This window comes from Pipistrellus hanaki, assembly GCF_964339955.1.
Source record: "Pipistrellus hanaki genome assembly, chromosome: 3".
NCBI lineage: Eukaryota > Metazoa > Chordata > Mammalia > Chiroptera > Vespertilionidae > Pipistrellus > Pipistrellus hanaki.
The window spans coordinates 156,996,559-157,010,080 of NC_140505.1; the positions used below are offsets into that span (position 1 = coordinate 156,996,559).

At 42.4% G+C, this 13,522-nt stretch overlaps 1 protein-coding gene across 1 annotated transcript in view; it reads left to right on the forward strand.

Moving 5' to 3' along the window:
• The window catches only part of ITPR2 (inositol 1,4,5-trisphosphate receptor type 2), a 416,442-nt gene that overhangs the window by 32,819 nt on the left and 370,101 nt on the right, over positions 1–13,522 (forward strand). The window contains exon 2 of the mRNA XM_084877146.1: positions 9,295–9,365. Within this exon, the coding sequence (XP_084733272.1) occupies positions 9,295–9,365 (71 nt within the window). The remainder of the gene's footprint in view (positions 1–9,294; positions 9,366–13,522) is intronic.

Genomic DNA, 13,522 nt, shown 5'->3' on the forward strand with positions numbered 1-13,522 from the left:
CTTGAATTTAGTCTTCAATATAACAACTATAAACTCTGGACAAAATATAAAAAACAACTATGTGAAGGTGTGAAAGAGTGACCAAAACCAAGCAGAAACGTGGGTCAGAGGAAGTGTTTATACTTGGAATAAGAGGGTTCTTCTAGGTGTATTCCTACTTTATGGCCTTTTTCCTGAGAGCACCTCCAAATTGGTGCCAACCAGGTGGTGAAAACTCAGGACCTGAACTTGCCTACTGAGTCACTTTTTGCAGGGCCAATGATTTCCTAGCTTTTTACAAATGATTGAAAACTGATAGTCGTTAAGGTCAACTCAGTTATCACTAAACAATTTGTCTCAACTCGTTTTGAGACCCATTCATTATCCTGAGAAATACACTTTGCAAATCCTTTGACTTTCACAGTGCACAGGGTAGGAGAGAATGCTAGGCAAACTGACTTGTAATAGGTTCAAAGATGTGAAGGAGGCAGGGTAGAAAGGATTAGAAAAAGAAGTTTAGATATGAAAAGGAAAAGTTATGATTTCTTCCTTTGGTTGGTGAGGGCTGTAAGCTTTCAGATACAGGAACAAATTTCTGAAATCATGGTCAGATATACATGTTTCTTTTTGAAAGGCACTGAGTAATTCTTTTCCCACCAGTTGCATCAGCATCCTTGCTCTAAAGATAATTGTTCCAGAAAACCATGGCTTCATGTAAATGATTTTGAAAAGGTTAATATGTGAGCAACAACATATCTTTTGTAGTCCACATGCTATCCATTAAAAAAGAATCATTTAGCCTGATCAAAAATTTAAACGTAAGGACTCCTCTAGTATTTTGTAGTAGCACTTCAAAATTTAGTGTGTATTCTGCAATTTAAAAGTGGATTAAATGGATCTTATCTTTCATGAAAAAATAACTGGAAATATTTTAAATACTTAATGGCAAACAAAATTTTAACTTTGGAAGGAACCTGTGTTAGAAATTTTAGTAACAACAAACCTATGCATGATAAAAAAGCTTATATAAGGAATTAAACATCCCTTTAATATTTAAGCTTAAAATACTTATATTTTTAAGTACTATTGAAATAAGACATCTAAGAAGAGAATATCATGTTAAATTGTATTGCTTTAACTTTAAAAAACTCTACATATCACATGACAAACCAAAGCGAGTTTAACTCTTGTCATCATAATCAGGCAAAATATGAATGCAACTGTGAGGATCTGGTGTATTGCATCTGTTTTGCATTTATAAATTAGAACACTTTTTGGCAGAATGTTTTGCAATGAAGTTACTCCCTTCTTTGCTAGATTTAAATTGTTTATAGCTTTGTGCAAGACTGTGTCCATAGGACCTATCCGATGTAAAGTATAAAAACATTGGACATTTGTAGAATCTAGATTTTCTTGTTAAGTAACTCTGAATTATAAGACATAGTAATTTACATACAAACAAGAATCTACAGGTCTTGAGGCTGGTTCCTTATTTGAGCAACTTGAGTATTGGGTAAAAAAAAAAAGAAAAAGAAAAAAAAAAGATGTCCATATGATTAAATAGCAAGATCTTAAGATTTTAAAATACTGTGTTCTAAGACAATGGTTAAAGAATGGAACAAACTCACATATGGTATTAGTACTTTGCTTGAAATGCTGAAATAATGCAAACATTTAAAAAAATCAATACTAAACTGTTAAACTGTATAACTTCAATTTCATAAAATATTATAAATGTCAGAATCTGCTATTGAAGGATGATGCTACAGGCCAACTCTGATTACAAAACAGGATCAGAAAAATGAATAACCACAGAAATGGAAGGAAGTGGGAGGTCACAACTGATCCATTTAAAAAAGTGAGGCTTTGAGAGTTTGACAGCATAAACACAGCTGATTTATAGAGTGGCAGACCAAGGATTTTTTTGTCTTCTATTTTAGTACTACTTTTGTTTTTTGATCTTACATTTTTAAAAAATTGAATTTATTGGAATGACATTGGTTTGCAAAACCATGCAGGCTTCAAGTGTGCAACTCAGTAAAACATGATCTGCACACTGTATCTCGTGCCCATCGCTCTAAGCAAAGTCTCTTTCCATCCCTATTCTCCCACCCCTTTTGCCCACCTTCACCTGCCCCCCCACCCCCTACTACTTTTAAATGAAGGTACAGGAAGGAGTTCAGTGATGTTTTGGGGTGGTGGGGAATTTGTGGGGAGGAGGAACAGTTTAGGTAAGAAGCCAGGTTTCTTCACTTTCAAAATAGTTATACATTGTATGAAATTTTCATTTAGTTGCAGTTTATTTATGTTACTACTGATGGATAGTTGTGTGTTTGTCGTTTTGCCACCTTGAATAATGTTGCCTCAAACACTCTTGTACATGTTTCTAGATTCATGTTTGCAAGATTTCCTTAGGCATATATCTATATTTCCAGTAAAATTTGACTCATATATATACTTTAAAAACTATTGGTACATTGTTAACCTAGACATTTACAAACAATCAAAAACTCATAGTGACAGGCAACAGTGTAGTGTGGTGGTTATGAGAGGTGCAGGGGGCTGAAGGAGCAGTAAAAGGTATATTTTTTAATTCATATCTACACTCATAAAAGAATAAGAGGCAAATTGACCGTACCTTTGTGATGCCCAATCAGGAGTGAGTATGCAAATTAACCCAACAAAGATGGCGGGTTAATTTGCATATGCAGGTGCCAAGCCGCTCTAGGCCTCTGGGCAGTGTGGAAAGGCAGAAAGGCGGTTCCAGCTGGAGTGAAGGCTGTGCTGGCAGCCAGGGAAAGAAAGGCCCATTCTTGCATGAATCTTTGTGCATCAGGCCTCTAGTTTATATATAAAATCATTCAAAGTACCTACTGAGATCTGCTTATAGATGCTTTGGATAGTCCAATAGTTGAATGACTTTTTCTTATTAAAATAAATAATTTACAGTTGTGACCTTATAAGATAATATAAATAAAAGATTACAGGTTTTATGATAGCTGAGTATCAGTGACATATTGAGGATTTTAGGCAAGTGCCTGTTGGCTTACTAGCTGATTCAGACATGAAAGCAATAAATGCAGCCATTATAAAGGGTGCTAATGTACTGGGTTGAAAGGTACTACATGAGAAATTGTTATTGACAGTAGGCTGTCTTGGCCTGTTTCAGGATTTGACACTTGTGATAATTTTCTGAGACATATCTGGATGCGGAATATTTTTGACCCTTTTTTCCATCTACTATTAGGCAACTGTTTATTGGCTCTAGGCATTTCCTTGGCTAGGTATGATCTACCAAAAGTGACATTATTGATTTGTTCAGTGATTCAAAGAATCATCATTCATTTAATTAAAATTATTTAGCACTAAAACTGTTTGAGGCCTAATATTTAAAGTTGGGAATATTATGGTGAGCAAAACACAAATGGCCTCTCTTGTAACTTAATAATGTATAGTGATAGAGACAGGCATAAATGAGACATTAGGATGGAGTGTGGTAAGTTCCATTGATAGAGGTACCTAGGGTACCATGGAAGTGCAAGACAGGTATATCTGATCTATTTAAAGAAGGTTAGGGAACTGTCACAAAAATACAGTCTTATTCTTGATCCCTAAAAATCTGGATTTTTTTTTTTTAGATCTATACCAAAGAAACATTTTGTTGTTGTTGTTACTCTTATTATGATGATTATTATTTTAACTCCCCATGGGATTCAGCCAATTAGCCAGATTGGGGAAGCATTATTTTTGAGTAGTTAAAATGGGCAGTAATCAGGACAGGGTGTTTAAATGAATTATCTAGAGATGCAATAGATGATTTCCAATGATATCTACTTAGAGGCTAAAGGTTGATCTTTATGTTTATCCCTATTGAATTCTTGTTCTTAGATTATAGAAAATAACTGTCCCAATGGTGGTGGATGTGAGAGCCTGTCAATCAGTAGTACATATGAAAGATCCTGGAATCGTGGTTTAGCTATAAAAACCTAGTGAACAGCAGAGGTGGGCTTGACTGCTCCAGGGGCTACTATGAACCTTAGGGTGCATGACTGTTAACTTAGTATTGGAAAGGAGGAGGGAAGAGTCCCCTGTTCCACTTGCTTGGGGTACATCTGTATCCCAGTGGATAGTTTCTAGGATCACATGTAAAGAGGATATTGACACTTGGGTATATGAAAAAAAAAAAGCATATATATATATATATGCATATATATATATATATATATATATATATATATATATATATGCATATATATATATATCGTATTTTTTGGACCATAAGACGCACCGGACCATAAGACGCACCAGTTTTTAGAGAAGGGAAATGAAGAAAAAAAGATTCTGAAACAAATAGTGTCCTAAAATATTTTATGTGCATTAAAACCCAACATCACAGTCATAAACACATGTAATCAACCCTGTAAAGCAGGGGTCTTCAAACTACGGCCCGCGGGCCACATGCGGCCCGCAGAGGAGTCTGATCCGGCCCGCCAGGTTTTTTGGGCAGTGAGCGCAGCCGAGGTGTTACAGTAGGAATTAGTAGTTCATATAGTCCGGCCCTCCAGCTCTCTGAGGGACCGTGATCTGGCCCCCACTTTAAAAAGTTTGAGGACCCCTGCTGTAAAGTAAACAGCAGCATTTAGAACCATTTAGAACCATTATTAACAAATACAGTCAGCAAAAGACAAAATGTACTGTAAAACACAATAACGAGAGACTTCAGTAATAAATTAGAATAAAGTTGAAGATTTATGGTAAAGGTTCTGCTGAGATCTACAGTACGCCTACCCAGTAGTCAAGCACGGCAACAGAGGGCGGAGAGGAATGACTGGGGGAATAGACGCGGCATTCTTCCGGGCACGGAGTACGGGCCAGCAAGGGGTACAGGCGATGATTACGGTTTGGATTACGCAGTTACCGTACACCGCACCTGGGCTGACATGGAGATATGGCTGGAGCGAGGACATGGAGGCTGACTACCATACATGGGAACTCCTCTACCACTCGGGGTTTACAGAGCGGGGCAGACACTCTGGGCACGGAGGAATGGACAGTGGCTGCAGCAAGCACACAGAGCCGGGCAAGCACACAGAGACCACACAGAGCCGGGCAAGTAAAAAAACTTTTTTTTTAAAGTATATGTGTAGGCTATATTTGGACCATAAGACACAGGGACTTTTCCCCCCCACTTCTGGGGGAAAAAAAGTGCGTCTTATGGTCCGAAAAATACGTGTGTGTGTGTGTGTGTGTGTGTGTGTGTGTGTGTGTATATATATATATATATATATATATATCTGTATTGGTAAAAAATGTGCTAAGTATTGTGATGGAAAACACAGGGTGCCATTTCACTTCAATATAAAACACATTTCTAATAGCAGTACTGTTAGAAAGATGATAAATGAGGAGTACTCTGGCCCTGGAGGTGTTCAAGAAGAGATGTTGGGGATATTGAAGAAGTTGTGCTATTGATCACCATTTAAATCCTGTTTAACTTTTAACTTCAATGATCATGTATGTGTTTATAACAGATTCACACTCTTAGCTTTTTTTCTACCCTTCTATTCTCAGCTGCAGTCCTGAGATGAAATGATTGTTTTTTTGAGTTTTACAGACATTTGGGTATAAAGAATAAAACAAATTCTTAGAACTGAAGTCATTCTTTTTTTTCCTATATATTTTATTGATTTTTTACAGAGAGAAAGGGAGAGAGAGAGAGAGCTAGAAACGTCAATGAGAGAGAAACATCGACCAGCTGCCTCTTGCACACCCCCCACCAGGGACGTGCCCGCAACCAAGGTACATGTCCTTGACCGGAATCGAACCCGGGACCCCTCAGTCCGCAGACCAACGCTCTACCACTGAGCCAAACCGGTTTTGGCTGAAGTCATTCTTAATGATTATGTTTTTATGGGGTTTACGGGGTCATTGAGGATAGGCATAAGTATTTACATAAATGCACTGCGATCTGATTTTTTACCTTTAGTTTCCCCCATTCCACTTGATGGCTAGTCCACGCAGGTGGGACCCTCAAGGGACCTTCTAGTGGGAGCCTATAGTTCTGTAAGAATGGATAGGCACAAAGAATGAGTAGAATGTCTGCTACTTTTTATATAATTTTAATGTGCTCTAAATAAGACTATGTTTTTATTATTATTATTATGTTTTGGATTCTTAACATATCTCAACTAATTAGAAAAGCTGATCTTTCCCTCACAGCATTTTTTTAAAAATTAAATATTACATTTGATAGTCTCAGGACTCTTTGAGCCTTTTGCATTCAGTGTTACAGACTGAAGTTGGATATTGGAGAGGCTTGGGTTTGCTTTCTCTTGACCCAGTGTGACTTCCTGTTTCTAAGAAAACAGTTTTAAAGACTCTTAAAAGGAATTTTTTGCATGCTTGGCAGCTCTTGTAAAACCACACTTTAGAAAACCAGTATGAATGAAACATGTAAAAAAAATCAAAGAAATAACCGTATTGCTTGACCAAATTAGCATTTCGTTTTGTGGAAATTGGGTCCTGTAGACAAATCTCGTGATTTAGGAAGTATCTGCTTCTGGTAACCAGATAAACCAGGAACCAAAGTTTCGATGTGGTCAATCATCCTACTAGCTAAGGTGACATTTGATCACACATTGGGTTTTTCTCTATGTTGGAGTTGATGCATACTAGGGAGTCTGGTTAATATGTGTGTGTGTGTGTGTGTGTGTGTGTGTTTATATAAAACAGAAAATTGCAACTTGGGCATCTTCCTTCAAATGAATTCACATACTTGGAACTAATTCACTTGTATTTTTAAAAAATCTTTTTTAAAAATATATATTTTAGTGATTTTTTACAGAGAGGAAGGGAGAGAGAGAGTTAGAAACATCGATGGGAGAGAGTCATCGATCAGCTGTCTCTTGCACACCCCCCACTGGGGATGTGCCCACAACCAAGGTACATGACCCTGACCAGAATCGAACCTGGGACCCTTCAGTCCGCAGGCTGATGCTCCATCCACTGAGCCAAACCGGATTTGGCTTCACTTGCATTTTTACAATATCCTGGGAAAGACCCAGTTATTCCCACCACTGGAGAAAATGTGGAGAAATGAACGATAGTCAGTGTTCAGTGGTTAAATCTTTCCCTTTGAGCAGGGGTATGCTTGGCTCTCAGGGCAGGGATTCAGCTTCTTTCCTATGGAATTGTCTGAGAAATTGTTTTCTTATCACTCTTTTAGTAGGGATGAAACATGTGTTTGTAACTACAAAGACAGTTTATTAATTGGATTCATATTTATTGAGTAACTACTATGTGTCAGGCACTCTTCTAGAAGATGGTGAGGAACAAGGCAGGCAAGATCCTTGATTTTATTGCTCTATTTAACACTTATTTAAGGGCTTCCTATATGCCAGAAACTGTACTTGGCACTTTGTGGGAATTAAGTCATGACTGTAAACTTAGCATCGGAAGTTATTTAATCCTCCTAACAATGCTGTGAGGTCCAGAAGGAGGTCCACTCACCTGGCTAGGAGGGGGCTGAGCCAGGTTTGCATGCAGGATGTGTGCTCATCACCACCCACTCGGTGGTCATTCTGTAAGGCTGACTTCATCATTTTTCACATTCCCAATGAGAAAAACAAAACACACAGGAAAAAAAAAAAAGGAAAATAAAAACTACAGGTAATCTGATCAAAGTTAATGTATTGGTATCTGTGTTCCATGTGTATATATAAACATACTAGAGGCCCGGTGCATGAAAATTCATGTACTAGAGGGGAGGGTACCTCAGCCCTACCTGCCCTCTTTCGCAGTCCAGGAGCCCTCAGGGGCGGGAGGCGACCTGATAATCAGGGGAAGGACACGCCCCGTCACACCTCTGTTGCTGCCTCTGATGGGAGTACAAGCTTTGGCTGGCCCTGGTTACCGGAGCCTCAAGCGGCCCTGAGTGGCTGGGTTGCTGCCATCTGAGGCTTGTCTGCACCTCGGCTGGCTCTGCTTGCTTGAGGCTCAGTCAGTGAGGGGTGCAGGAGGACCTGAGGCCCCTGGCGAGGCTGTAGGGATTCTGGCTACAGCTCGCAGACCAGCTGGCCCCGCCCCCACTGTGGATGCCACCATCTTGTGATGGTATGATGGTCAACTTGCATATAACATCTTTATAATATAGAATATCTTATGTTTTATTGACTTACTAGAGGCCTGGCGCATGAAATTCATGCACGGATATGGTCCCTAGGCTGGTCTGTGATCAAGGCCATCTTCCCCGGCTGCCCTCAACTGGTCCTACCTCCACCACCACCCACCTCTGGTTCCCTGTTTGCCTTTGGGTGATCAGCTCACTGTTCCTGCCTGCTCATTGGCCCCACCCCCACCATGGTTCGCCCTCTGTGTGTGGGGCAACTGGTAGGGCAGGGGCCTTGGCCTGGCACTGCCTGCATCCCCCACCATACACCCCCAGTTCCCTGTTCACCATCAGGTGATCAGAGTCTGCCAGCCAGGGAAAGGGACTAAGAGGTGGTGAGTGTGCCTTATAGTAACTGGTCCAGCGGTCATTCTGGTCATTCCATTGTTAGGGTTAATTTGCATTTTACCCTTTTATTATATAGGATAGAGTCTTGGTGCACAGGTGGGGTCTGGCTGGTATGCCCTGATGGGGGCCCTGGATCAGGGGTCCCTGCTGGGGCAAAGGGCCATGGGTGGTTTGCAGGCTGGCCTCACCATCGTTTGGGGTGGGTGCTCCCACTGGGGGACAGGGCCAGCCTGGGCAAGGGGCCACGGGCAGTTTGCAGGCTGGTCACGCACGCTCCTGAATGGGGTGGGGATCCCCACAGGGGGGCAGGGCCAGTCAGGGTGAGGGGCCACTGGGGGTTTGCAGGTTGGCCATGCTCCCAATCAGGGTGGGGTGGGGGTTCCCTCTTGGGGGGCGGGACCAGCCCGAGCAAGGGGCCACAATCATTCTGGTCATTCCGCGTTTTGGCCGCTGGGCTTTTTTATATAGGGTTACCACCTATTTTCACAACATATTATAAATGTTTTGTAGGCTAATACATTTTCTAAATAGAATTTTACATAGTTCTGCAATGTTCCATGGCTTGTTTATGTCATGATTTATCTAACCAGCGTCCTACCACTTACCAATGTTACTTAATTTTGAATTTCATAAATCCTGCTATAATTAATCCCTTTAAAATCACATCGTTTTATAAATCCATGATCATTAGAAAGCTTTTAAATGAAGAACAGTATTAAAACTCTTTATACAGGATCCATGTGCTGTCTGTGCTCTTTGAATGTGACAATGCTAACAGCATAACCATCTTTTCCTTCTAGGTTAGTGGATGACAGGTGTGTGGTGCACCCGGAGGCGGGGGACCTCGCCAATCCTCCCAAGAAGTTCAGAGGTAAGAAACAAATATATATTTTTACTATGTGACCGCGGGGAGCAGGGGTTATTTTTAATCTTAAAATAAGTAATTTATTCAATGTGAAGCTTTCACATATAAATATTTGAAAATTCTCTCATTGTTTTCATCTTTTATGAAAGAAACATTTTGTCTGTTTTTTTGTTTGTTTGTTTGTTTGTTTGTTTTACTAGACAGTAGTCTATCCATTGAAAGGAACTCTTGGAAATAAGCTGTTAGAGGCCACTTTTCAAACCAGTACATCCAGCTGAATGTATATATATTTCGGTGACAGTTATACTATAAATGTTAGTGTTTCGTTAGCAGCTCTTTAGTTTATCTTTGTAAAATGTCCAGGAGGGTGACAGTGATGTGTTAGCTTAGCTTTCCAAATGTCACTGTGGATGGTGTATAATAACTAACAATTGTCTTAGAACTCTTTTCTATGTATAATTTTAGAAGTAGCTTGATACTATCAACTAAGGAATTAGTCATAGTAGGAGATTGATTATTATTCGACTGTTATGAAAGAAAGATTAATAGAACCTGCAAAGAATCATATGCGACTAAAACCAGTAATTACAAGCTTGCTCAAATCAATTTCATAGTTTGTGTGTACTTAGAACAAGACGTTCATTTTGAACATACTGCCAGCATCTGTCTCACATGGTGAAAAGCAGCTGTAATAAGAGATAAAAATGTGGAGAGAGAATGGAAGGAGTCCCCAGAGTCCACAGCCAAGTCAGGACGTGCTACTGACCGCCCTGGGGACGGGAGATGTTAACATCTGGAAAATAGTTCCCACGTTTCACTCTCCGTGATAGGCATTTTCCACACAATTCTCATTATAAAAATACGTTTCATTCTGCCTAAACGCAGAACCTGGCGGAGAGAGCGACAAGCACAGTACATGTCCTTTGAGTTAAATTGGTCATTTTGAATGAGAGAGTCACACTTCTCCCGGGTGGAAAGTTAACATAAGGCAGGCTGTGGGAAATACACTGTCCATGAGAAGCACCCATAAAACTGCGCAGTAGGGACACTCCCCACTGGGGATGTTACCAAAACCCAAGTGTGTGTGCCTGACACTTCAAAAGGCCAACACGCAAAATGTCTGAGTTTGGAGTAAGACAAGGGTTATTGATCAAGAAGGCGCTCACTGGGAAGATGAGAGACCTAAGGGTGCCTCAAATCCATCTTGCTCACTGGACTTGGCTGACGAGTTTTTAGGGTGACGGGAGTAGGTATGCGAAGTGCTGGCGGGCATGTTTTAGCTGGCGGATGTTGGAACTTGGCCATTTATGGTAAAGGGGTGCCAACACCAGATCTTCCTGGACAGTGGACCGTTGGCTTCTGAAAGGGTCCTGGTGTAAAGTTCTGGTTCTGTGCTGCCTTTTGGTTCAGTGGTGGTGGTGGTGGTGGTGGTGGTTTGGTGGTGGTGGTGGTGGTTCAGTGGTGGTGGTGGTGGTGGTGGTGGTTTGGTGGTGGTGGTGGTGGTTCGGTGGTGGTGGTGGTGGTGGTGGTTTGGTGGTGGTGGTGGTGGTGGTGGTTCGGTGGTGGCGGTGGTTCGGTGGTGGTTCGGTGGTGGCGGCGGTGGTGGTGGTGGTGGTTCGGTGGTGGTGGTTGTGGTGGTGGTGGTTCGGTGGTGGTGGTGATGGTGGTGATGGTGGTAGTGGTGGTTGTGGTGGTGGTGGTTCGGTGGTGGTGGTGAGACTGGTTCCCGGTGCAGCTGGAAGTCACAGCTCTCTCCTCTACACATGCTTTGGCTGCATGACATGTGGTTTTGGTCTGTTGTCTCTGAAAGACAACTTAGTGCCTCATTAATCAGGACAGGATCATTTAGTGCTGGTTCTGCATATAAGGAAGGACTCGCAATAGAACTACTGTGAAGGAGAGTCAGCAGTGTGACAAAAATCAGGTCAACCTGCCAGAGACTGTGCAGCGAGTGCGTGGAAATGATTTCCAAGACAGGAGAGGGTAGAGAAGCCCCAATGAAAGGACAGACAGGCTCTAAAAAGTTTGATATTTATTATGGAATAAGCCAAACTGAGAAAGACAAATATCACAGGATCTCACTTATTTGTGGAACCTAATGAACAAAATGAATTGACCATCATAATAAGATGTGAAGCCTGGAGGCATGGAACAAACCAACATACCTCAATGTGTGGTTAGGGGGTCGAGAAGAGATAAACTAAAGAACTTACATACTCGCTAGAGGCCCAGTGCATGAAATTTGTGCATGGTCCCTAGGCCTGGCCTGCAATCAGGACCATCTTCCCCAGCTGCTTGCAGTCGTCCCTGCCCCCTGCTGCCACCCACCTTCAGTTCCCTGGTCACCATCGGGTGATCTGGCCTGCCAGTGGGGAGGGGGGACAGAGAGGTGGGCTGTTCCCACCTGCTCGCCAGTTCCTTCCCCGCCGTGGGTGGCCATCAGGCGATCGGAGCCTACCGGCTGGGGAAAGGGACCAAGGTGGTCAGTGTGCCTCATAGGTCTAGCGGTTGTTTTGTTCATTCTGCTGTTAGAGTCAATTTGCATATTAACCGTTTATTATATAGGATAGAGGCCTGGGTGCATGGTTTGGGGCCAGCTGGCCTGCCCTGAAGGGGGCCTCGAATCAGGGTGGGGAGTCCCTGCTGGAGGGCAGGGCTGGCCTGGGCAAGGGGCCACGCGCATTTTGCAGGCCTGCCAGACCCCCAATTGGGGTGTGGGTCCCCGCTGGGGGGTGGGGACGGCGGTGATGGCCAGAGTGAGGGGCCACTGGGGGTTTGTAGTCCGGCCATGACCCTATTGGGGTGGGGGTGCCCACTAGGGGTGGGGCTGACCTGGGCAAGGGGCTGCAGGCAGTTTCCAGGCTGGCCACACCCAGCTTTGTCAGGAAGGATGTCTGGAATGACGTCCCGTCTATCCGGTCTAATTAGCATATTACCCTTTTATTAGTATAAATATGCATAGCCCATGGACATGGGCAGTAGGGTAGTGAAGACGGGGGGAGTGGGTAGGGGCTGGGAGAAAGGGGAGGAAGGGGGAAAATGGGTTATATCTCTAATACTATTAACAATAAAAATATACATATATTAAAAATAGTTTGATCTAGCACATTATGTAAAGATGAGGAGAGAATTAGTGCTTTCGCAAAGGGAACTGAGGAACTCACCCAGGATGCAGTACAGAGAGATAGAGAAAAGGGAAAATGTGGATGAGATTGGAGAGCAGACTGAGAAGGTTTGGCAGTACCTAAGCCAGTTCTAGAAGGAGAAGCAAATGGGCCTGAAGCCGTATGTCAAGGGATCCGGGTAAGAACTTCCCTACGCTGAAGAAAAACAATGATGCCTCAAGTGGAAGAGGCGCGTGGAGGTCAGAGTGGTTAATGATAGACAGAAACGTATCCACAGAGACTGCTTTGTGAACTGTAGCTCCTTAAAGATAAAAAGCCTTGAAGGCAAACTGGGACAACAAATCTGCATTTGTAAAGGGAAAAAGCATGGGGTTCAGGTTTTGACTGTACCGCTCACCGGCTGTGTCATTGGAACTAGGTCACCTAACCGCTTTGAGCCTCAGAGGACATCCTGTCATTGGCCCGTGGGAGTGGGGGTGGGTAATAACAAGAGCAAGGCCAAACACACAAGGCTTTGTGCGGCTGGAAAGCTTTCCAGAGAATAAACATGGACGTGTTTTAAGTCACTATACAGATGGTAGTTAACTTGGAATAGGTAAGCACAAAGTATTTCCTTTAAACGTATTTGACTCTAATAACTTCTTCAAGGGCAGGATTTTATTCTTCTCTTTTTGTGTTTTTCAAGCATAGAGGTTCCCCCATGTCTATCTCAAAAAATAGCTATTATATGATTTTGGATGAGAGACCCAAACTTTGCCCTGGGATTGTGTGAAAAAACCTGGGTCCCAGGGGTGCCCCAGCTTCACTGCCAGGAGCATGGGTAGCCTTATTTCTCTGTTAGTGAGAGGCAAGATTAATCTTTTAAAGATAAACTTTCGGGATTTGTGGCTGCCTTTTTTCTTTTTCTCTTTCCCCATGAATTGTTTTAAAGTACAAAGAATATTTTAGTGTGTCTGAGACAACCCTTGGTTAAATGCTTTGTACCCAGTAGGTAATTATATACAGACTAGAGGCCCGGTGCACGAGCCCAGCCTGCAT